The sequence below is a fragment of the Hyperolius riggenbachi genome, chromosome 6, assembly GCF_040937935.1.
Source record: "Hyperolius riggenbachi isolate aHypRig1 chromosome 6, aHypRig1.pri, whole genome shotgun sequence".
NCBI lineage: Eukaryota > Metazoa > Chordata > Amphibia > Anura > Hyperoliidae > Hyperolius > Hyperolius riggenbachi.
The window spans coordinates 167,316,197-167,340,628 of NC_090651.1; the positions used below are offsets into that span (position 1 = coordinate 167,316,197).

At 42.2% G+C, this 24,432-nt stretch overlaps 1 protein-coding gene across 3 annotated transcripts in view; it reads left to right on the plus strand.

Annotated features, from left to right (window-relative positions):
• The window catches only part of SLC25A38 (solute carrier family 25 member 38), an 81,868-nt gene that overhangs the window by 30,679 nt on the left and 26,757 nt on the right, over window positions 1-24,432 (plus strand). For all 3 annotated transcript variants that reach the window (XM_068240191.1, XM_068240189.1, XM_068240190.1), the window contains one exon: window positions 23,231-23,410. In XM_068240191.1, the coding sequence (XP_068096292.1) occupies window positions 23,231-23,410 (180 nt within the window). The remainder of the gene's footprint in view (window positions 1-23,230; window positions 23,411-24,432) is intronic.

Here is a 24,432-nt window from a genome sequence, read left to right on the forward strand (position 1 = left end):
GGGAAGAGAGACAAGTCTCAAGGAGAGGTGCTGTCCTTCCGACTCCTGGAAAAGATTTTACCGTAAGTACATGTTTATACACCTTGCCATAAAATGCCTTTTAAACCACCAGGAAGCAAGAAAAACATTAAAACTAAGTTTGATGGTACCTTTTCACCAACTTTTGGGTACTTTTTAAATTGTAATATGCTGAAAAGTTAATTTTTAGAAATGGTGAAAATTATCTCCTAGGAGAAAACTCAGGAGAAAATATTAATTGCATATGGGCCCTGGTGCCATATGCAATTCACTTTTTCTCCTGAGTTTTCTCCTAGGAGATAATTTTTCATCTTCGATTTATAATAACTTTATAGCACTTTGCGATGGAAAAAGTATGTGAAAAAGTACTGTCAAAATTATTTTGAGTGTTTGCTTGCTGGTGGTTTTAAAGGCATTTTATTGACAAGTTTGAAAATTTCACCTAGGAGAAAACTCAAGTGAAAAAGGGAATTGTCCCTGGAGTCGGAGTTGGAGTCAGTCAGTAGTTTTATAAACTGAGGAGTCGGAGTGGAAGTCGGATGATTTTTGTACTGACTTCACAGCCCTGATTTTTGGCCTTTCTGTCTTAAGTCTTAAGGCTTCAACAAGAGAAATGCATGCTCAATTGGGTTAAGATTAGGTGACTGATTTGGCTATTCAAGAATTTTCCACTTTTTTGCTTTAATTAACTCCTGGGTTGCTTTGGATGGGGGTCATTTTCCATCTGTATCATGAAACGCCACCCAATCAATTTGACTACATTTAGCTGGATTTAAGCAGACCGTATGTCTCTGAACACCTCAGAATTAATTTGGCTGCTTCTGTCCTGTGTCAAATCATTAATGAAAATAGCTACCCAGTACCACTGACAGCCATGCGCGCCCAAGCCATCACACTGCTTCTACTGGTGTTTCAGATGATGTGGAATGCTTTGGATAACGAGCCGTCCCATGCCTTCTCCATACTCTCTTTTCTTGCCATCCTTCTGGTAGAGGTTGATGTTGGTTTCATTTGTCCAATGAATGTTTTTCCAGAACTGTGCTGGCTTTTTTAAATGTTAGCAAATTCCAATGTAGCCTTTCAATTCTTGAGGCTTATAAATGGCTTGTGCCTTGCAGTTTACCCTCTGTATTTACTTTCATGCATTCTTCACTTTATGGTAGACTTTAATATTGATACGCCTACCCCCTGGAGAGTGTTGTTCACTTGGTTGGCTGTTGTGAAGGGGTTTCTATTCACCATGGAAATTCTGTGATCATCTACCACTGTTGTTTTCTGTGGGTGTCCAGGTCTTTTTGGGTTGCTGAGTGCACCCAGTGCTTGCTTTCTTTCTCAGAATGTACAAAACTGTAGATTTCGCCACTTGTTATATTGTAGCAATTTCTCGGATGCTTTTTTTTGGTTTTTACAGCTTAAAGGGAACCTTAACTGTAGATAGGGAAAAAAGTTTCACTTACCTGGGGCTTTCCCAAGCCCCCTGCAGCCGTCCTGTGCCCTCGCAGCTCCTCAAGTGTCATCCGGTCCACCGCTGCAATTTAGTTTCGTTTTCGGCAACTGCCAGTCGGCTCCCGGCAACGCGTCCTATTGTTCTCCTTCCCCGCTGTGAAGCGCGTCATGTGCAGGTGAAGTACGCTTGCATGACGCGCTTCACAGCGGGGAAGGCGAACAATAGGACGCGTTGCCGGGAGCCGACTGGCAATCGCCGAAAACGAAACTAAGTTGCAGCGGGGGCCCGGATGACACTTGAGGTGCTGCGAGGGCACAGGACGGCTGCAGGGGGCTTGGGAAAGCCCCAGGTAAGTGAAACTTTTTTTTTTTCCTATCCACAGTTAAGGTTCCCTTTAAAGGAGTTATCAGGCTAAATGAAGAAAAGAAGCGCTACTTACCTGGGCCTTCTTTCAGTCCCAAGCTCCCAGCATGTCCCTCGCCGCAGCTCTGCACGCAGCCGTTCGCCGCAGCTCCGTCCCGGTCCCCGGCGATGACGCCAGGTCGGCCTGTACTACTGCGCCTGCGCAGTCCGCTCCGGTCCACGTGGCGGTGATTGACAGGAGGTCGGCCTGATAACTCCTTTAAGGACATCTTTTTACCTGCATGGAGAGCTCCTTTGACCGCATGTTCTGTCCACAACAAAATCTTCCACATGCAAGCACCACACCTCAAATCAACTAGAGGCCTTTTATCTGCTTAAAGTGAACCTTAACCCTGGGGGTTCACTTAACTGGGGCTTTCCTAAGCCCCTCTGCTGCCATCCTGTGCCCTTGCAGCTCCTCGTGTCCTCTGGTCCCCTGCCGCAGCTTAGTTTCGTTTCCGACCGACTAACATTCGGCCCCCGGCAACGTGACCTCTTCTTCACCTTTCCCACCATCAAGCACAGGTGCAGTACCAGCCCTTGATGGTGGGGAAAGCTGTTAGTCTGCCGAAAAACTAAACTAAGCTGCGGCGGGGGACCAGAGGACATTCGAGGAGCTGCGAGGGCACAGGATGGCTGCAGGGGGTTTGGGGAAACCCCAGGAAAATGAAACTTATTCCCCCCCCCCCCCCCCCCAGGGTTAAGGTTAACTTTAACTGATAATGGCATAACAATAGATTTGCCTACACCTGCCCAAAAATAAGCATTTGAGTCAATTGTCCCACTACTTTTGAGCCCCTGAAATGAAGGTATTGTGTTTAAAAAAAAAAAAAAAAAAAAAAAATGTACAGTTTACCTATTAAAGTGTACCTGAGATGGGGCTGGGGGAAAAATGCATACATACCTGGGGCTTTCTCTAGCCCCCTTCAGACCTTTTGGCTCCCTTACCATCCTCTTGGGCCGCCTCGATCTGCCACTAGGGTCTTCAGAAGTTTTTCAAGTTGGGGCCAGTCAGCACGTGCACAGTTCTGCTGCACACTCCCATTACCAGGAGCGGTCTGTGTCTGCGCAGTATGCTCCTTGCTACGGGAGTGCAAAGGGCCAAGCTGTGTATGCGCAGTATACCCCGACTGGAGAAACTTTGAAGGATTCTAGAGGCAGCCTGGGAGGATGTGCTTCAATTGCATCCGAGTTGTTTCATTTTTTAAATTCTTTGTGGTAATGTACAGAACCAATATGAGGGGAAAATTTTTTTTTGGGGTGCAAATATTTATTGATCTAACTGTATATATTGGTAAAATTTAGTAAGATAGGGAGATAAGGTCATACACTTTTTGTAGTATAAGGCTGGTTTCACGGTGGGACGTTAAAGTCCCACGTTACAGCAGCCAGTAACGCAGCCTAACTCACAGCACTGTAAAATCAATTGTGTTGTTCACAGTGCCCACGTTGCGTTATATAGTAACGCAGCACGTTTAAACAAAGTGCTGCATGCTGTACGTTATACTGGGCTAAGCAGCGTTAGACTGCTTGCACATGCCCAGTAATGTTGAAGGAGGTCTCCCCTCCTCCTCCGCAGCCAGCCACATGGCTAATTAATATTCACTGCACTGTGGTGACTTGTGGTGGGACTGTAGTGTTGTCCGGATCATGAATGAATTGTTCACTTGATCCGGATCTTTTTTGTGAGTCGAATCATCCGGATCATCACAATGAAAGGTTCGGTTCACAGTGGATGTCTGTCTGGAAGAAACAGGAACATACAGAATGTACAGTGCAGGGGAAGTCCTATCCTGCTTGTCATTTCACCCAGTCTGCTTCCCTAGTAAAAGGGTTCAAATGATTCGATTCAAAGATCCAGATCTTTTCAATGATCCGATTCAAATGATCCGAATCCTTAAAAAGATCCGAACTTCCTATCACTAACCTGGAGTGGCTGCTTTGAGAGCTGCATAACGCAGCTCAATCTGACGTCCAACTTCAACACCACCATAGGTTGCGTTAGGGGCACGTTATGCGACCATAACGTCCACTAAAACGCAACGTCTTGGTGTGTAAGTAGCCTAAGGGTATAAGCCCATCCAGACCAGGGGCCTTTCCTTAACTTTAGTCTCTTATTGTGCCCAATTAACGGTGCCCATTAACGGTACTATTTTTTCCATCAGATGCAGCCTTTTGATGCTCTATTGTTCCCATAAATGGGTCAATTAGGGCTCTTTCTCTCTTCAGATATGATAGTTAAATCTAACTTTTGGATTGATTACATATTCTTTTCCAATCGACAAGAAGAATCGTTTATTGATTTTTTTTTTCCTACACACTGCACAGTTTTCTGTATAATTTGATGATAAAAAGAGCGTTGAAAGATCGCATCTCAAGATCAAATTGTACCGTTAATGGGCACCTTTTAGAGAGATGGTTTGATTAGGCTGTTTGTGCATATCTTTTGTGATTTTCAGGGCTGTGGAGTCTGTACAAAAATCATCCCACTCTGACTCCTCCTCTTATGCAACAACTTACTCCGACTCCAGGTACCCAAAAATTGCTCTTACTCCACAGCCCTGGTGATTTTCTGTAAGTTTAAAGAGTGGAGTAGGGCATCTAAGTAATATACATTAAGCCTCGTGCTGATAACCAACAAGTTTTAATAGTAGAATAAAAGTGCTTTATGTATTTTCTTTGGGTCAGAGGTTTACCGACCACCTGCTGACCTCACTTTATAGATATGGTTAATTCTCACGTGTTCTGGGGGGAAGGGGGGGGGGGGCAGAACAAGATGGCCATGTGAGCAGAGCTCCTCAACAAAATCCTGAAATAGACCTGGCCATTTTGACATGGCATCTGCACGCTATGAGCAGGTTTCATCCTGGGAAGTCTGGGCAGAAGTAAACACCAGCTAGAGCTCCCCTTTGGCTTCTAGGAGGGCGTGGCAGTCAGCCATCTTGGTTGTGAAGACCAAAAGCACGGTGCTGGAGTGACCTAACACAGCCGCTATCATGGCTGCAATCATGGCCATCAATGTTAAGCTTACTCCCAAGGTGGACAAGATCCAAATTGACACAGGCTCATCAGAGCAGACCAGTGGCATAGCTAAGGAGCTGTGGGCCCTAATGCAAGTTTTTACATTGGGCCCCCCCCCCATGCACATTCATGATATGATGCACCAAAACCTGCCAATGGCAACTACAGTGTCAGGTGCAAGAAGGGGATGGGGAGCAGTTTGTTAATGATTGTTATTATTCAAAGTATCTATAGAAGTGATTATTGTGAGCACAGGACCAACAGAAAGCTAATACTGCAGTTGAGGGAAGGCCCCTCTGGCCCAAGATCCCTGATGCGGTCGAAACCTCTGCATACCCTATTGCTACACCCCTGGAGCAGACATAATTAAGATTTGCTCCCGTGGAGGAGCAAGTCAGTGCTCTTGAGAACACTATACATGCGCACAGCACACAGGCCTCAGACAGTTAATACTGTCTATCCAAGCTGAAGATGTTGGCGGAGGATGCTGCCGAAAATCAATGCGCAACTACATGCTATTGCCCAGGCCCCCTTCACTTATCTACATAGACACCAGATAAAAATTGAGAAAATAAAAGCAATGTTGCTGAATGAGTTTAAAGAGACTCCGTAACAAAAATTGCATCCTGTTTTTTATCATCCTACAAGTTCCAAAAGCTATTCTAATGTGTTCTGCCTTACTGCAGCACTTTCTGCTATCACATTCTCTGTAATAAATCAATGTATCTTTCCCCTGTCAGACTTGTCAGCCTGTGTCTGGAAGGCTGCCAAGTTCTTCAGTGTTGTGGTTCTGCTATGAACTCCCCCTTCCAGGCCCCTCTATGCACACTGCCTGTGTATTATTTAGATTAGAGCAGCTTCTCTCTTATCTTTTACAAGCTGGATAAATCGTCCTCTGAGCTGGCTGGGCTTTCACATACTGAGGAATTACAAACAAGGGCAAAGCTGTTTGCAGGAGAAAAACAAGCAGCCTGAAACTTCAGTGCATGAGAACTGCAGGGGGAAAGAAACACACAGATGATCTCTTGAGATACAAAAGGAAGGGTGTATACAGCCTGCTTGTGTATGGAGGTGTTTTCTATGTGTGGACATACTGTACATCAACCTACTTCTTGTTTTGGTGGCCATTTTGTTTGTTTATAAACAAACTTTTAAAAACTGTTTTTAACCACTTTTAATGCGGCGAGGAGCGGCGAAATTGTGACAGAGGGTAATAGGAGATGTCCCCTAACGCACGGGTATGTTTACTTTTGTGCGATTTTAACAATACAGATTCTCTTTAAGTGCAGAAGTATGCAGTTGGGTGAAAGGAAGGAGTTAAGTCCTAATAGACAAATGGCCTTGTTACAGCTGATACTGCACAAGTATAAATAGGCGCTAGATGACAACAGCTTGAAGATCCTGATGAAAACTGGTCAACAGTTGAAATGCATTGATCCTTGATAACAGCAGGCTCTTGTCCATGCTGCTGCCCTGGCTAATGTTTGTAACACTGAGCAAGCTGCCACAGAGGATGGGTTTGGAGGGAAGACGTGTGGCATCGATACATACGTTGCTGATGGTCAGCATAATCCTTTGCTTACTCTTAGGCCTCTTACACACTAAGACGTTGCGTTTGATGCGACGTTAACGTCGCACGACGTGCCCCTAACGCAACTCATTATGCACTATAACTTGGACGTTATAGTGCATTCTTTAGCCCTGCATTTGGTGTGCCGTTTTTGTCACACAGTGATAGAACGAAAACACATGCATTACAAAAAAATAAAAAAAAATTACTGAGCATGTGCAAACAGTCTTAACGCAGCTAAAAATGTGTCTAACGCATAGCATGCAGCACTTTCACTTAACGTGCAGCGTTAGACACCAACGCAACGTCTGCACTGTGTACAGCCCATTGATTTTTCATTGCTGTAAGTTATTCTGCGTTACATGTTGTTTTAACGTAGACTTTAACATCGCACTGTGAAAGAGGCCTTTAGCAAGATTGATTTATGGACAGAGCGGACTCACCGACGGAGGTTTGAGTTAAGGTGGTCACGCCATGCAATTAAAAGATCTTATTTTACACCAATTTGATAATTCAGCTTGGTCGTCCCCAAAAATTTCTTAACTTTAAAATCTATAACTATGCAGTATGGTGTGTGTGGCCACCTTCAGTGACACAGCCTGCATTCCCCTCATTGCATCCGGGGCATGTAAGTTGCTTGGAAAGACTGACACGCATGTATTCGCAGCCTTCCGCACCATTTTGGATGAAAATGCCGGCCGAATCGCTAGCACAAGCGAATCGGCCAGCGGCGCCATTATACCCTATGGCAGAGTTTCCCTGCGCAATTTACCTGCAGGGAAACTGCGGGAAACAGGTCCTAAAGGACCACTGTTGCAAATTAAAATTAAAAAATTAAAATGTGTGTGTATTTATTTATGGGAAGAACATTTGTCCGAGATTAAAATGCAAATTATTTTTTCCCTATATTATTGTCACTTTTATAGTAGGCAGTAAAAATCTGACAGAACTGACAGGTTTTGGACTAGGCAATTCATAAGGCTTTCTTTATTTTCAAAAGCACTTACTGAAAAGCAATTGCTCAGTTCAATTTCCAAAATAAAATGCAGAATGGTAGCCTGGCATGCCAACATATTTTTACAGATCATTTTCAGGAAGTGTTTGTAAAGAATAAAGGAAATCCTGAGAATCTTCTATGAGAAGGACTAGTCCAAAACATGTCACTGTACTGCCTGCTGTAAGTGATTGCAAAATAGGAGAAAAGTACCGTAAGTTATAGTTCATTTTACTCTGAAAGAAATGTACTGCTTTTATGTATATACGTGCATTTAAATTTTATGATTTTTGCATATTAGTTGTCCGTTAAGGTTCTCCTTGCCTAGTTTTGGAAGATCCATGAAACCGTTCACATTTTGTAAATATGTCCCATAAACTTGCACAAAATGTTTCTGGTTGAGCTTGATGGTTTTTTGTTTTTTTTTCCCACCTAAACTAACACTTAAAGAGAAACTCTGACCAAAAATTGAACTTTATCCCAAGCAGTAGCTGATACCCCCTTTTACGTGAGAAATCTATTCATTTTCACAAACAGACCATCAGGGGGCGCTGTATGACTGATATTGTGGTGAAACCCCTCCCACAAGTAACCCCTCCCACAAGAAAAGTTCAAACTATTGTGGGAAATGGCTGTTTACAGCTGTGTCCAACTGCCAAAAACCATGCAGCAGCTACATCACCTGCCAACAGTAAAATGTTCACTGGAGTTCCTCTTTAACTGTTAGCTCCATTGTTTTTTTGTTTGTTTGTTTGTTTTTTTAAGCATTCAAAGTAAAAGATTTATATCATATCCCTTGGCTGCAGAACTGCTCCTGTGTAGCTGTGGTTATTTCTACACTGCCTGTGATGTAAAAGGTCATATTAGCTAGAAAGAACTTGTGTGAGGCCCACTGAAACGTCATTTATCCCATAGAACCTTCCAATGAGCCACGCAAGTTACTTTTGTTATGATGCTATTACACGTAGTCTGTGTCCTTTCCAGATGAGGCTTGCGTCAGTTGATTATCATCGGAGTATCCTTTTGTTAGCATTAGTTCTAATTCTTATGCCTAGTACACACCATGCATTTTCCCACCAGATCGATGGGTTGAATCGATAATTTCCAACAGGTACAATCTGATTTTCGATCGTTATTCTGATTTTTTTTTTTTCTCTATTCACTTCTGTATGAAATCTGACTTGTTGAAAATTGGTTTGACCAGATTGGAAATTGCATGGTGTGTACCAGGCACAATGGACAGTGAATTTGCTAAAAGTTGGTGTGTTAATGCATGTCGTGACTTAAACGTTTAGATGCGCATTTGTCCTTCAGACAAAAATTCTACACTTAATTTGTGCCCAATCTCTTCTGGCTATTACCACAATTTTCACAGTAACTTTATTTCGTTTGTGTGATTTTTATACCTTCATGGTGCAAGTGGTCGCAGTACAACAGTACCGGAAGTTACATAAGATAAACATGTCTAGATATAGTACTAGCCCTAATAAGAAATTGTGTGTGTGTGTGTGTGTTTTAGTACCGGAAGAGTTAAAAAAAAAATGAAGTTATCTTTGTAAATGAGCTTGTGGAACAGCTTGTCAAATTCAGCCTGGTTTCCTGAAAATGGAACGGAAGCCAAAACAGCTGAAAAATAGTGAGATGAGATTTTAGTGATGGAAAGATCTAAGGATCATTGGGCTCAATTCTGGTAGCTATGTGAGGTAAATATTTTTTTGTAGGTAAAATACCTCATGAGGTATTTTCCTCTTCTTTTATCAATTCTGAAAGATTTTTTTCTCCATTTCTGAACATGAGGTAAATGCATAGAGTGAGGTAAAACATGAGGTATTTCAGTGGTAAGCCTGCAGCAAATATTCTTTGCAAGAGGTTTTTTTTGTTTTGTTTTTTTGAGGAGGGAAGGTGTATTTGATTATGTAGCAACCTATGAAAAGTAAATTTATAGGCATCCATTATAAAAAAAAAAAAAATAAAAAAAAAATCATTTACCTTTTAGAGGCTGGGGGGAGGGGCACTTTTAGAGGCTGGGGGAGTGGTCAGCACTTTTAGAGACTGGGGGTGTGAGTACTTTTAGAGGCTGGGGGTCTGGAGGGGGGGGGTTACAGTACTTTTACTTTTAGAGGCTGCTGGGGGGGGAGGGGGGCTCGGAGCACTTCTAACCAGAGGGGTGGGGATCAGTGTATTCTGCAGTTTTACTTAATTTTTTTAAAAATAGAGGCTGTGGGTTGGAGCATTTTTTACTTTTTTTGGGGGGAATGGCAATGTTAAGGGAGGGGCACGCGGCAGATGAAGGATTGTACAGGGTTTGGAGCACTTTTTCTTTTTTAAAACAAAATGGAAGCTGGGAGGGAGGGATTAGTTGGTCAGGTCACTTTTACTTATTACAGCAAAATATGGGGGCCCTGAACACAGAGCAAGCTGAAAAGGCTCCATGTTATGTGACAGATATCACAATTCTGTCACTGCACTGCACTTATCATGTGGTAGAGGTAGGTCTAATTATGTGAGGTAAAAGACATGCAAACACGCACCTTATTTCACTTCAGAATTCAAGTGTGAGGTATTTCACTACTAAATACCACACATTTTTAGTAGAAAATTACCACATGAATTTCCTCATGAAATTACATGAGGTGAAACTTTACTTAAACTACCAGAATTCAAAAGTTGATTTCCCTCATGAGGTAAACCCAATTCCATGAGGTAATTATTTACTAAACGCTACCAGAATTGAGCCCATTATGTCTACAGTAGAATCTTGTTATAGTAAATTCCAAGGAACCAGGAAAAGGTTTACTATATCAGAAATTGTCATTTTCCCAGAACGTCCTCCTGACAGCACCCCTCCTACGAGATATCTATCTATCTATATCTATCTATCTATCTATCTATCTATCTATCTATCTATCTATCTATCTATCTATCTATCTATCTATCTATCTATATATATATATATATATATATATATATCTGACTCTAACAAAAATTGCATCCTGTTTTTTATCATCCTACAAGTTCCGAAAGCAATTCTAATGTGTTCTGGCTTACTGCAGCACTTTCTACTATCACAGTCTCTGTAATAAATCAATGTATCTTTTCCCTGTCAGACTTGTCGGCCTGTGTCTGGAAGGCTGCCAAGTTCTTCAGTGTTGTGGTTCTGCTATGAACTCCCCCTTCCAGGCCCCTCTATGCACACTGCCTGTGTATTTAGATTAGGGCATCTTCTCTCTTCTCTCATCTTTTACAGGCTGGATAAATCGTCCTCTGAGCTGGCTGGGCTTTCACATACTGAAGAATTACAGACAAGGGCAAAGCTGTTTGCAGGAAGAAACGAGCAGCCTGAAACTTCGGTGCATGAGAACAACGGGAAAGAAACAGGAAAGTGAGTATTAGCCAATGAGTATAGCCCACAGAGATGTATATGTATTTAAAGGAGAAATACTCACATATCTCCTCCGAAAGAAAAACAGATACCAAAAGAAAATAAATTAAAATAGATAAAGATTTGTGCATAAAATATTGCATGCAGAAGGAGTGTGTGCAAAGGCATGCACATGCCTGAACATATGTGCATAGTCACCAAATGCTTTTGTCTTCCATGTATCGGGTATCTTCTCTCGGTTCTGTATGTCTAAAAAAAGGGGGGGGGGGTTGTACTAAGTCCTTGTTGAGTGGGTAGGAGACCTAAATTTATGAGAGAGGCAAAACAAAGAAAACAAATTATTTATATGAAATTTTATGTAATTATATTTATTCTTGAAAAGGTCCCAAGAGAAAGAACACTATGGTTAAGAAAAACCACAAGAACACCAGAAAACCAAATAAACAAAATAAACATGAATATATTGGTGTTTAAAGGCAAGAAAAGGGCGGGGGGAAGGGGGAAGGGGGGGGAAAGGGAAGGGGGGTATATGCCACCAGATAAGAGAATCGCAGAGATGGACACCTAACACCCCAAAAGCTTAGTGTAAAAAACTAATGAAGGAAAAATCTTCGTTGAGACCTGTAGGTACCTGTGTATCCATTTGGAAAATCCACCTGGCCTCTGCTCTTAAGAGTTGTTGAGTAATATCACCTCCTCGAACTGGAGGAAGAATCTTTTGTAGGCCAGTAACTTTCCAACCCAGAGTACTACTATTATGACATAAGGCATGCTTTGCTACTGGTGTAAGTGTTTTTCCTTCCTCGAAATCCTTAGCTGACAGACGTATAGTGGAGAAGTGTTTTTGCATCCGTTGTTTGAATGCATTTTATGTTTGTCCAATATATTTTAGACCACATGGGCATTCCAAAAGGTACACTACTCCCACTGATTGACAATTTATATATTGGTGTATATAAAAGAATCTTGTATGTGAGGAGTTCCAGACTTGTTTAGTAGGTTGAACATGTCTGCAGATATTGCATCTCCCACATGGGTAGCTTCCTTTTGTCTTCAGTTGTTGTTTAGGTTTTTTGTCATAATGACTTCTGCAGATCAGATCACGTAAGGTAGGAGCTCTTTTAGCTGTGATGGATGCATTCTCTGTAGTATATTGTTGAATTACTTGATCATTTCTGATAACTGGCCAGTGTTTAGACAGAATCCTTTTCATATTTTGCCATTGGTTATTATATGGGGTACAGAATCTTACTAAATCTTCGCCCTTTTTCTTTTTTGGACATAGTAGCTCCTCCCGTTTTGCAGAGTCAGCCCTGCTTCTTGCCCTTTTTATCACTCTTTTCGGGTATCCTCTTGTTTTAAAACGGTGGGCTAGGACATTACACTCTCTCTCATAATCCTCCTGGTTTGTACAGATTCTTTTCAACCTCAGAAACTGTCCCGTCGGTATGTTATCTTTTAAAGCACCTGTATGGAAGGAGTCATAATGCAGAAAGTTATTTACTGCCGTTTCTTTTCTGTACAGAGTAGTATGTATTTCCCCACTATTAGTCAAGGAGATCTTTAAGTCCAAGAAATTAACCTCTCTCAGAAAAAGTAGCTGTTAGAAAAATATTGTGCTGATTATTGTTCAAAACTTTTATAAACTCCTTTGAGCTACCTGGCGGTCCGTTCCATAAGATTAGAATGTCGTCCATGTACCTATAGTACCCCAACATATATTGGTTGTATTGTTCCAGATCTGATGACCACACTACTTCCCGTTCCCACCATCCCAAAAACAAGTTTGCGACTGAAGGTGCGCATTTTGCGCCCATAGAAACTCCGTGCGTCTGTAAATAATATTTACCATCAAAAAGGAAAAAATTATGCTTCAAGACAAAATCGAGAAGTTGACACAGAAAGTTGTTGAACGGGACTCTTGCAGTAGGGGCCGACTCTGATAACATGTGATGTGGAATCACTTTACACAAACATTGATCATGGTGACGCAATTTCAACAGTGAAGTACTTTTTAAGAGCGGCCCCTACTGCAAGAGTCCCGTTCAACAACTTACTGTGTCAACTTCTCGATTTTGTCTTGAAGCATAATTTTTTCCTTTTTGATTGTAAATATTATTTACAGACGCACGGAGTTTCTATGGGCGCAAAATGCGCACCTTCAGTCGCAAACTTGTTTTTGGGATGGTGGGAACGGGAAGTAGTGTGGTCATCAGATCTGGAACAATACAACCAATATATGTTGGGGTACTATAGGTACATGGACGACATTCTAATCTTATGGAACGGACCGCCAGGTAGCTCAAAGGAGTTTATAAAAGTTTTGAACAATAATCAGCACAATATTTTTCTAACAGCTACTTTTTCTGAGAGAGAGGTTAATTTCTTGGACTTAAAGATCTCCTTGACTAATAGTGGGGAAATACATACTACTCTGTACAGAAAAGAAACGGCAGTAAATAACTTTCTGCATTATGACTCCTTCCATACAGGTGCTCTAAAAGATAACATACCGACGGGACAGTTTCTGAGGTTGAAAAGAATCTGTACACACCAGGAGGATTATGAGAGAGAGTGTAATGTCCTAGCCCACCGTTTTAAAACAAGAGGATACCCGAAAAGAGTGATAAAAAGGGCAAGAAGCAGGGCTGACTCTGCAAAACGGGAGGAGCTACTATGTCCAAAAAAGAAAAAGGGCGAAGATTTAGTAAGATTCTGTACCCCATATAATAACCAATGGCAAAATATGAAAAGGATTCTGTCTAAACACTGGCCAGTTATCAGAAATGATCAAGTGATTCAACAATATACTACTGAGAATGCATCCATCACAGCTAAAAGAGCTCCTACCTTACGTGATCTGATCTGCAGAAGTCATTATGACAAAAAACCTAATCAACAACTGAAGACAAAAGGAAGCTACCCATGTGGGAGATGCAATATCTGCAGACATGTTCAACCTACTAAACAAGTCTGGAACTCCTCACATACAAGATTCTTTTATATACACCAATATATAAATTGTCAATCAGTGGGAGTAGTGTACCTTTTGGAATGCCCATGTGGTCTAAAATATATTGGACAAACAAAAAATGCATTCAAACAACGGATGCAAAAACACTTCTCCACTATACGTCTGTCAGCTAAGGATTTCGAGGAAGGAAAAACACTTACACCAGTAGCAAAGCATGCCTTATTATGTCATAATAGTAGTACTCTGGGTTGGAAAATTACTGGCCTACAAAAGATTCTTCCTCCAGTTCGAGGAGGTGATATTACTCAACAACTCTTAAGAGCAGAGGCCAGGTGGATTTTCCAAATGGATACACAGGTACCTACAGGTCTCAACGAAGATTTTTCCTTCATTAGTTTTTTACACTAAGCTTTTGGGGTGTTAGGTGTCCATCTCTGCGATTCTCTTATCTGGTGGCATATACCCCCCTTCCCTTTCCCCTTTTCCTTCCCCCTCCCCCCCCCCCCCCTTTTCTTGCCTTTAAACACCAATATATTCATGTTTATTTTGTTTATTTGGTATTCTGGTGTTCTTGTGGTTTTTCTTAACCATAGTGTTCTTTCTCTTGGGACCTTTCCAAGAATAAATATAATTACATAAAATTTCATATAAACAATTTGTTTTCTTTGTTTTGCCTTTCTCTTATACATTTAGGTCTCCTACCCACTCAACAAGGACTTAGTACAACCCCTTCCCCCCCCCCCCCCCTTTTTTTAGACATACAGAACCGAGAGAAGATACCCGATACATGGAAGACAAAAGCATTTGGTGACTATGCACATATGTTCAGGCATGTGCATGCCTTTGCACACACTCCTTCTGCATGCAATATTTTATGCACAAATCTTTATCTATTTTAATTTATTTTCTTTTGGTATCTGTTTTTCTTTCGGAGGAGATATGTGAGTATTTCTCCTTTAAATACATATACATCTCTGTGGGCTATACTCATTGGCTAATACTCACTTTCCTGTTTTCCCATCATCTTTCTGGAATGAGACACACGTTGGAGTCATAATATTGCTCTTATTGGGATGTTCCACATTGTAACAACTTTGGCTGATTGACCATAGAGATCAATTAATTAATGGATGTTGCTTTCTTTTTCTTTCTCTTCCTCTTTCTTTCTTCTCCTCCTTCAATGTACTGAATGGATGCCCCCTCTGAAGAAGTTGGATAAGAATGAAGATGGATCTAGTATTCCCTCCCATGTACATCTCCCTGGCCTAAATATGATGTTGTAATTTATGTATGTGTATTTGCTATGTCTGCATATTATGTATTTCCACCGCTAGATGGCATTGTTTCTGAGGTTCTCCGTATTGCTCTGACACATTGTTTTGAGAATATCTTTTACTTCATCCTATCTTGTATAATTATCTCTGTACATTTACTCACACAGTCTTATATGACATATTTCTTCCTGATCTCTTATATTTTTCATTTTTTGTTTTCTTTCAAACTCTATTTATGTCCTGCCCCTCCCCTCTCGCCTACCGCTTTTACGAGTTGGTTTTTTATTTTTTCACGGACAGTCAGCCGCGTATGGTTCCTATGGTTACCATACGCTGGCTTGACTAATGACGCGGCCGCGTCATATCCGGCTTTGGCGGCGACGTACTTCCGGTATTCAGCGGTTCTGGAGTATAAGGGCGACATTTTCTTAGTCTGACTTCAGCCTCTTCTGAAGCGGGTTGAGCCCGCGTGGTGCACTAAGGCTGCTCTGTCGGGCATCTCTCCTCTCCCTCCCTGGCGTCTGGCTAGCTGCACCAGCTTCTTCAATCCTTCACGTAAGTTTCACAGCTTGTTTCCTCCTCTCATTGGTTACTGCGCAACTCATTTTTTACCTGTTACCTGTTACAGGCTGATTTACCTCGCTTCCCTTACCCTTTTCACGCTTTGCAGTTTCTTCATGCACTTTATCTAAAATAGCTTTTCTCCCATTCATCAGCCGGGACACCCTCTGGAAGGTATGGCTCCGCCCAACCTCTAGGAAACACAACCAAAAAGTATAAAAAGCTCCCGCCCCCCTTCATCTCCAGTTCTTTTGTGTTTCCGCCCGGGAACACAGCTAAAAATTCAGCTCCCATTTTGTTTTGTTATTTCCTCACCAGAGGGTGAGTTGAGCCCGGCACAGTACCTGGTCCAGTGGAAGAGGAGCGAGAGGTGGACAGATTGGGAGAGTGCTGTTGCCATTGCGGGGAAGCGCTGATCGGAGGTGCTGTTTCCCCGCCGCCTTCCTCCTGCGCGGCCGCTCTATGGGAAATTATAGCGGAGGAGCGCAGACGTCAGTTCCGCTGACGTCACAAGGAGGCGACCGGAAGTACGCGTACTTCCTCACATATGAGGCGGCGGCGTGGCATGGCGTAGAGTATGGAGGAACAAGGGGCCAGCGCTTCTGCCGCCGCTGCCACCGGCGCCGCTACCACTACTCCGGGCACCGCAGGCCATGGCACAACAGCTGCAGGTGCAGCAGGATCCTCTGCCTCTACCTCGACATCAACTAAGACGCAGTCTGAGGGTGGGGTGAGTGGGAGATTCTTCTCCCCAAAACAGTTCTGTTTAGATGAATGTAATATTAATGGGACTGTTGTTTTTTTCTCTTTTGTCTCCATTTATTTTTTTCTATAGACAAGAGTGGAGTCTAAATCTGCTACTGATAAACCTAGAGCTAGGAAATGTTGTCAGTGTGCTGCTAGATTGTCTTCTAGTTATACCAAATCCTTATGTCAGTCCTGCATTGACGCTGTTATAGCCTCAGAATCTTCAGCAATTTTTAAAAATGTACTTAAATCTGTAAAGAAGGACATTAATGAGACATTAGGTAAATTTAAAGAATCCCTTTTACCAGTACCGCAGGATGTAGCAGTAGCAGGGCCATCATCAGCTCCTTCTCATTCGGGGGGGTCTCAGGTACCTGCTCCCAATTTAGGGGACCCTCTCCCTCAATTACCTTTAAACTCTGATGCATTAGGAGAGGAGGAAGATTTAGAAGGGAGAGAGGATTTCTCTGACAGAGAGGAGGGGGAAAGTATCATATCTGAGGGGGAATCGGATGTAGATTTGAAAAGAGCTGCTAGATTTTTATTCAGTACTGAAGAGACAGATGAATTACTCAAGGCAGTATATGCCACAGAGCAAATTCCTGAGATTCAGGAGGCACTTTCGGCACAGGATCAGGTTTATTCCGGTCTTGCGCAAAAAACCAACAGGGTTTTTCCTTTCCACCAATCTTTGAAAGAGATCATTAATTCGCAATGGCAGGAACCTGAACGAAAATTATTCATCCCTAAGTCTGCAAAGAAGAAATTTCCCTTTGCTCCGTCAGACATAGATCAATTTATTAAATGTCCTAAATTAGATGCAGCCCTCTCAAAGCACTCTAAAAATACTGATTTGTCTTTTGAAGATGCGGGGGTATTGAAGGAGGCGATGGATAAGAGAATTGAATTATCCTTAAAGAAGGCTAGGGAATCGGCAGCCTTTGCCTTCTTACCGAGCGTGGCATCTACATGCATTTCCCGTAACCTAAGAATATGGATGGATAATTTAATTGATCATGTCAAATCAGGCTCCGATTTGAGTAATTATATCAAGTCCTTGCCTACGGTTTTGAAGTCGGTAGCCTTTTTAGCTGACGCCGCGGTAGAAATCGTTAGAATCTCCGCGCGCACCACGGCTTTGATTAATGCAGCGAGAAGGGCTCTCTGGCTCAAAACCTGGGATGGGGATTTGACATCTAAAAATAGATTATGTACTATTCCCTTTGAGGGGAATCTTTTGTTTGACAAAGAGTTGGAGAATGTACTCTCGCGTTCAGCTGAGAAGGGAAAGCAATTTCCAAATAAACGCAGAACGTTTAAAGTAAACAAATCAGGGTTATTTAACAGGCCATCCACGGGAAAGCCCAGGCAGCCAGCACAGCAAAAAAAAGTGGTCCTTTCCCACCGGCAGAGGACGGGGGGGGGGGGGGGGGGTTTGCCCTCGCCAGACCTGGTCCCCCCAAAGAAAATAAATGACGCTCTACCAGTCGGGGGGAGGCTTCTTTATTTTTTGTCCCAATGGGAAGCCATCAGTCCAGATCCCTTTATTTTGAGTATAATAAAGGATGGGTATCGTCCACAATTTTCAGTTTTTCCTCCCCCCAGGAAGTTTGTAAACAGGTTTCCCAGGGATTCGGCCAAAGCCAGGGGCCTTGTGCTGGAAATTCAGAGTTTGATTTCAAGGGAGGTAATAATACCGGTGCCGCGAGCGAAGCATTTTCGGGGTTATTACTCCCACATTTTTTTGGTGACCAAAACCAACGGGGAGTTCAGATTCATCCTCAATTTAAAGACACTGAACCCTTATTTAATTTACAAAAAATTCAGGATGGACAACATCCACTCAGTCAGGGCCCTTTTGCAAGGGGAGGAATATTTTGTATTAATAGACCTCCAAGACGCATATCTTCACATCCCTATTGCAAAATCCCATCAGAAGTATCTGAGATTCGCGGTGCGAATGCCGGATCAAATATGTCATTTTCAGTTTCAGGCTCTCCCGTTCGGGATTTCTACGGCCCCTCGCATCTTCACGAAGGTGCTTGCAGAACCAATGAGACTGTTGCGGAGCCAGGGGATAAGTATTGTCCCCTATCTCGACGACCTACTTATTTTTGCCAAGTCAGAGGCGGTCCTCATACAACACAGGGATGTGGTGATTCAGACTCTATCCCAGTTGGGTTGGATCCTGAATTACAAGAAATCAAACTTGAATCCCACTCAGACCATCATTTTCTTGGGTTATGCGATCGACTCCATTCGACAGAGAATTTTTCTGACTCCTCAAAAGGTGGACAGATTGCAGACAGGAGTCAGAAAGCTTCTCTTGTCTCATCAAGTAGCAATTCGGGAGATCATGCGAATTTTGGGGTTAATGACAGCCGCCATTCCGGCGGTGAATTGGGCCCAGTCCCATTCGCGGGTCCTCCAGAATTGGTTACTGGTAAATTGGGACAAGACCAAAGAATCTTTAGATTTGGAGGTTCCCATTCCACTTCAAGTAATAACGACTCTTCATTGGTGGCTTCAGTCCCGCAACTTGGAAGAGGGCAGAGTCTGGAGACAGGAAGACTCTCTACGAATCTATACCGATGCCAGTGCTTGGGGTTGGGGGGCCACTCTCATGGGTCTTCATTCACAGGGGAAGTGGCATTCCACAATTGCAGAGAGGTCATCCAACTACCGGGAACTCTTGGCTGTAAAGGAAGCCCTGTTGGCATTCCGGGACAGAATTCAGGGTTATCATGTGCTTGTCTTTTCAGACAACATCTCCACGGTTGCATATATCAACAAACAGGGGGGCACCAGATCAGAGTCTCTCCCTCCTGGCGTCGGACATTTTTCAGGCGGCAGAACAGAACCTGCTTTCTTTGCAGGCGGTCCATGTAAAGGGATCTCTCAACACGGAAGCGGACTTTTTAAGCCGCCAAATTCTCGACCACTCCGAGTGGGAACTAAATCAGGAGGTTTTTCTTTGGGTCACGGAAATTCTAGGAGTCCCGGAAATCGATCTCTTTGCGTCTCCAGCAAACGCAAAGATTCCTCAGTTTTTTTCCCTTCACAACAGCAGGAGTTCTCTGGGGTTGGACGCTCTCTCTCTGCCCTGGACCTTCAATCTAGGTTATGCGTATCCGCCTCTCAAACTTTTACCCCAGGTTCTAGCGAAGGTGCGAAGAGAAGGCGTTAAGCTGATTCTCATAGCGCCAGTGTGGCCCAAGAGGCCTTGGTTTTCCACACTTCTGAGTCTCTCCATTCAACCGTATCTGTGTCTCCCTGTCAGGCGGGACCTTCTTCGGCAGGGTCCTATCTTACATCCCAAACCGGAGTTGTTCAAGCTGGCGGCATGGACCCTGAGAGGCTAATTTTAAGGAGCAAAGGGGTTTCGGACAAGGCTATTGATACCTTGCTAAAATGTAGGAAACCAGTTACCCACAAAATTTACAGGAAGGTGTGGAAGGTATACACTTCTTGGTGTGCTACTAATAAGAGTCCAATCCGAGATAGGGACGATTCTTGACTTCTTTCAAAGTGGGGTGGAGATGAAGTTAGCCTTAAGCACCCTGAAAGTACAATGCTCTGCTCTATCGATCTTACTAGACAGACCCCTGGCACAGGAAAAATTAATCAAAGATTTTTTTCGGGCTGTGCACAAATCTTCCCCATTGAGGCAGAAGGTTATGCCTCAGTGGGATTTATCGCTAGTCTTAGGAGTATTATCCAAGGCCCCATTCGAGCCTATTGATGAAATTGACTTAAAGCTTTTAACATTCAAAGTTGCCTTTCTCATAGCCATTACTACGGCCAGAAGGCTAGGGGATCTTCAGGCCCTATCGATTAAGGATCCTTTCCTTACTATTTTCCCGGATAAGATCGTTTTACGTCTTGATCCGAATTATTTACCAAAGATTTCTTCGGACTTTCATAGATCACAGAATCTAGTGATTCCCTCCCTCGTTTTGTGATAATCCTTCCTGTGCCAGAGAACAGGAATTCCACTGTTTAGATGTTAGGAGAGCTCTTTTAACTTACCTCTCAAGAACTAGAGAATTTAGAAGGTCTTCACATTTATTTGTGTTGTTTATGGGACAGAATAGGGGGCAGCAGGCTTCTAGACAGACTATCGCCAGGTGGATTTGTCAGGTTATCGCTCTAGCTTATGAGATATCAGACTCCACTCCACCACCTACTATCAAGGCACATTCAACTCGGTCCATGTCGACCTCCTGGGCAGAGAGAGCGGGAGCCACAATACAGCAAATATGTCAAGCGGCAACTTGGTCAAATCCTTCCACTTTTGTCAAACATTATAGAGTGGATGTCCTGTCTCAACAGGATCTGTCGTTTGGCAGGAAAGTGCTTCAGTCTGTGGTCCCTCCCTAGGTGGGTGTTTTCTTGTGTATCCTTCCAGAGGGTGTCCCGGCTGATGAATGGGAGAAAGCACCTGTTAGTCTTACCGGTAACGGTGTTTCTGTTCAGCAGCCGGGACACCGTCTACTGCCCACCCTTTTTCTGTCGCACTTCCTTATACCTACTCTTTCCTTTCCAAGGGTCACTAGGAGGTGCTTCGCTTCTCCTTTTTTTCTGGTGTTCCGGTCGGTTTTTTCTTTATATACACTGGAGATGAAGGGGGGCGGGAGCTTTTTATACTTTTTGGTTGTGTTTCCTAGAGGTTGGGCGGAGCCATACCTTCCAGAGGGTGTCCCGGCTGCTGAACAGAAACACCGTTACCGGTAAGACTAACAGGTGCTTTTTGCACATAGTATCCACTTCCACTTATTTATTCATTATAAAATTACTATTATTATAAAAGATACACAGGCATATTCAATATAAACTTTTTGTGGTTCTCACACTAATCCACTATAATGAGGTGATTTTACCTACCTCATTATTACTTTAGCAGCTAGGTGTTGAAATTTACCCATATTATTTCTCTGAAGCCAGGTGTTGTCATTATATGCTCTTATTTAATATTGTATGGGATTGAGAGACCCGGTTGGTCATGTGTTTTTGACCTTTTTAAATGTTTTTATTTCTGATGGTGTTTTTTGGAATACAATAAATATTGATATATATTTTGATACTCGTTAGTCTGGTGCTGTTTGTGGGGGCTCCTTTTTCTACCCCTTTCATCTATGTAACTGGGTAAGACAAAACATCCTGTTCGCACTTTGGCCAATCATGTCCAAAGTGTGGTCAATCATTATGTCGTCCAAACCGTGCTAAGTCCCACCCGAGGAGCTATCGGAGATTTGTCCAGCCTGGGGTTCGTGTTGCCTGGCTATGCAGCCTTATGGTATTCTAGACCTTGTAGTCTGTCAACCAAATGTGCATCCTTGCTAAAGAGTAACAGCGGCAATATTCATTGCATCCCTTTCAGGCATCCGCTTACAAGCCAGCATGACTTGAGCAACTGAGATCATTGGTATGATGCATGCCCCACCCACTTTTCACTATAGCCAGAGTCAGTGTCACATAGGGGCCAAAAAACTAGTTTACTACACCAGAAGCTTTATATCTTATATCTGCTTTATATCTACATTTTTTCCAGAGTAAAATGAGCCATAAATTACTTTTCTCCTATGTTGCTGTCACTTACAGCAGGCAGTAGAAATTTGACATAAGTGACAGGTTTTGGACTAGTCCATCTCTTCATAGGGGATTCTCAGCAAGGCTTTTATTCTTTATAAAGATATTCCCTAAAAAGGATTTATTCAAAGATACTGGCCGGCTTACCTGCTCCCTTCACAGTTTTTTGGCAGTTGGACAGAGCAACTTCCATTCACTAAGTGCTTTTGAAAAAAAATATATCCCTGAGAATCCCCTATAAAGAGATGGACTAGTCCAAAACCTGTCACTTCTGTCAGATTTCTACAACCTACTGTAAGTGACAGCAACATAGTAGAAAAGTAATTTATGGCTCATTTTACTCTGGAAAAATGTACTTTTTATTTGTATATGTTATAACTTCTCCCTATCTCAGCAGAGACAGTGCATTCCTCTTTGTCTCGACTAGGCTTGACAAGAAAAGATTTAGATCTATTGCAGAGACAGAGCAACTAGAAAAGGCTGCAGTAATCCAGAGCACATTAGAACAGGTATAGGAACTTATAGGATAGAAGAAATGAGGCTGAAAATGTTGTTAGTCTCTTTAAGTAAAATTTATAAGTAAAATACACACAATCCTCTCCTAAGTTTGTTTTCACTTCGGGTTCACTTTAAACTTTTAGTGTTTTTGTTTACTGTAAATTTAAACAAACCATGGAGTTATTTTCATGTATTTACACCAGCCCCCTTTTTCAGGCATAGGACCTTATGGGAGATCAGAGAGTCTGTGTTCCTACCTGCACTTTCCAGCAGTTTTTTATGCTTTTCAGCACCAGAGCAAGCAGTTAGGCCCCTATTTTCATAGCAATGCTAAAGACAGCGATCTGTCTGAGACTCCTGTGCACCGGCCAGGCGCTTGCTAGTGCTTAGCAGGGGCATTGGAAAGGCAGTCCCCCTCCCCCCCCCCCATAGAGCACAACTATGGCCATGCTTAAACGTAACCTCCTGTTCCCATTTAGTGGATTCTGGCGGTTTTTTTAATAGTAATTTTTATACAGATTAATGCAGCTTGAAAATTAGACTAATCAGAAGCCACAGCAGCAAATTTTGATTGGTTTATTTTCAAGCTGCTTGGAAATTAGAATCTCATTGACTATCTCTAATCAACTGTTCTAGATAAATACACCTTGAACTAGCAATTAGTCTAATTACTATTTTCTGCAGCCCAAATATATATCCTTCATGTCCTGTGTAAAAAATTAATATGATGGAGAAATGTTTTTTTTCTTGCAGTCCTTCCTGCGATGTATTCCTGGAGTTGGTGTTTACTTCAGTACCCTTTATTTATTGAAACAGCAGCTTTTCTCAGGCAAAGAACTCAGCCCCCTGGAGTCAGTATTCTTGGGAGCAGGTTCCAGAACTGTAGCAGGTGTTTGCATGCTGCCATTCACAGTCATAAAGGCTCGGTATGAGGTAAGTTCCACTGCATATACTCATCAGCATGTAAATTTTAAGTGGACCCAAACCAAACTTTTTTTTTTTTTTTTTCATTCAAAATATTTAGTTGCACCACTCTGACACATACAAAGATAAATAAACACTACTTCAAGCCTATAAGCATTTCAGTGCATGCTTTTCACCCTTCTCTTTTCATAACTAGGGTTATACAAGTGGCAGCCATTAGCAATTCCTCCTTTGCCGGACACCTCCTACTCTACCAGTCTACCGAATTTTGTCCCGACAATATGATGTAAAATGTAAAATATTTTATATTTGTCATCATGCAGCTGAAAAAAGGCTGCTATTTATTATTATAATTTAGAAAATAGACTGTTTCTGAAATCTTGTATTTTTAATTTGGGTCCACTTTAACTACGCCTAGATTATTCAGTTAAACGTTGTATTATGAATTGATTAGAGAAGAAGCCAACACATTTTTATATTTTCTTGCAGTTGTAAATGTTTCTAACATATTTTCTGAAAGTTTTTTTGTATGTTAGGCATCATATGGAAGTTGTATTGGGCTGTAGCGCAACACATTAGCACATACAAAAGCAGCAAATGGCCATTTTCACACATTTGATTCTCAACTGATTCTGTTTCTTTGACTCATTGCTTACTTTGTGTTTCTGGACAATGGCCCATATTATTGGGACCAGGCTACACAATGACGCATGCATTGTGTAATACACACATTTTGAACAATTCATGCTTGTGTGCTTTATGTACTAGAAGTTGGTGTTAGTAGTTTCATAGTTATCGTAACTAAAGTTGCAGCTCTATTTTAGGTTTGTAGTCAGCACAAAGTGATTCAACAGGGTAAATGTGCTACCAAACTATAACGTTTATACCAAACTATAAAGCTTACTAAAAATACTTATAGACCAGACAACAAAGTCCTGAACTGATTTGGTCAAACAGTGCTTCAATCAATTAGAAATTACAGAGGTGCCAGTACAGCATAAAAAGAATTAAGAAATGTTTTTAGAAATGAT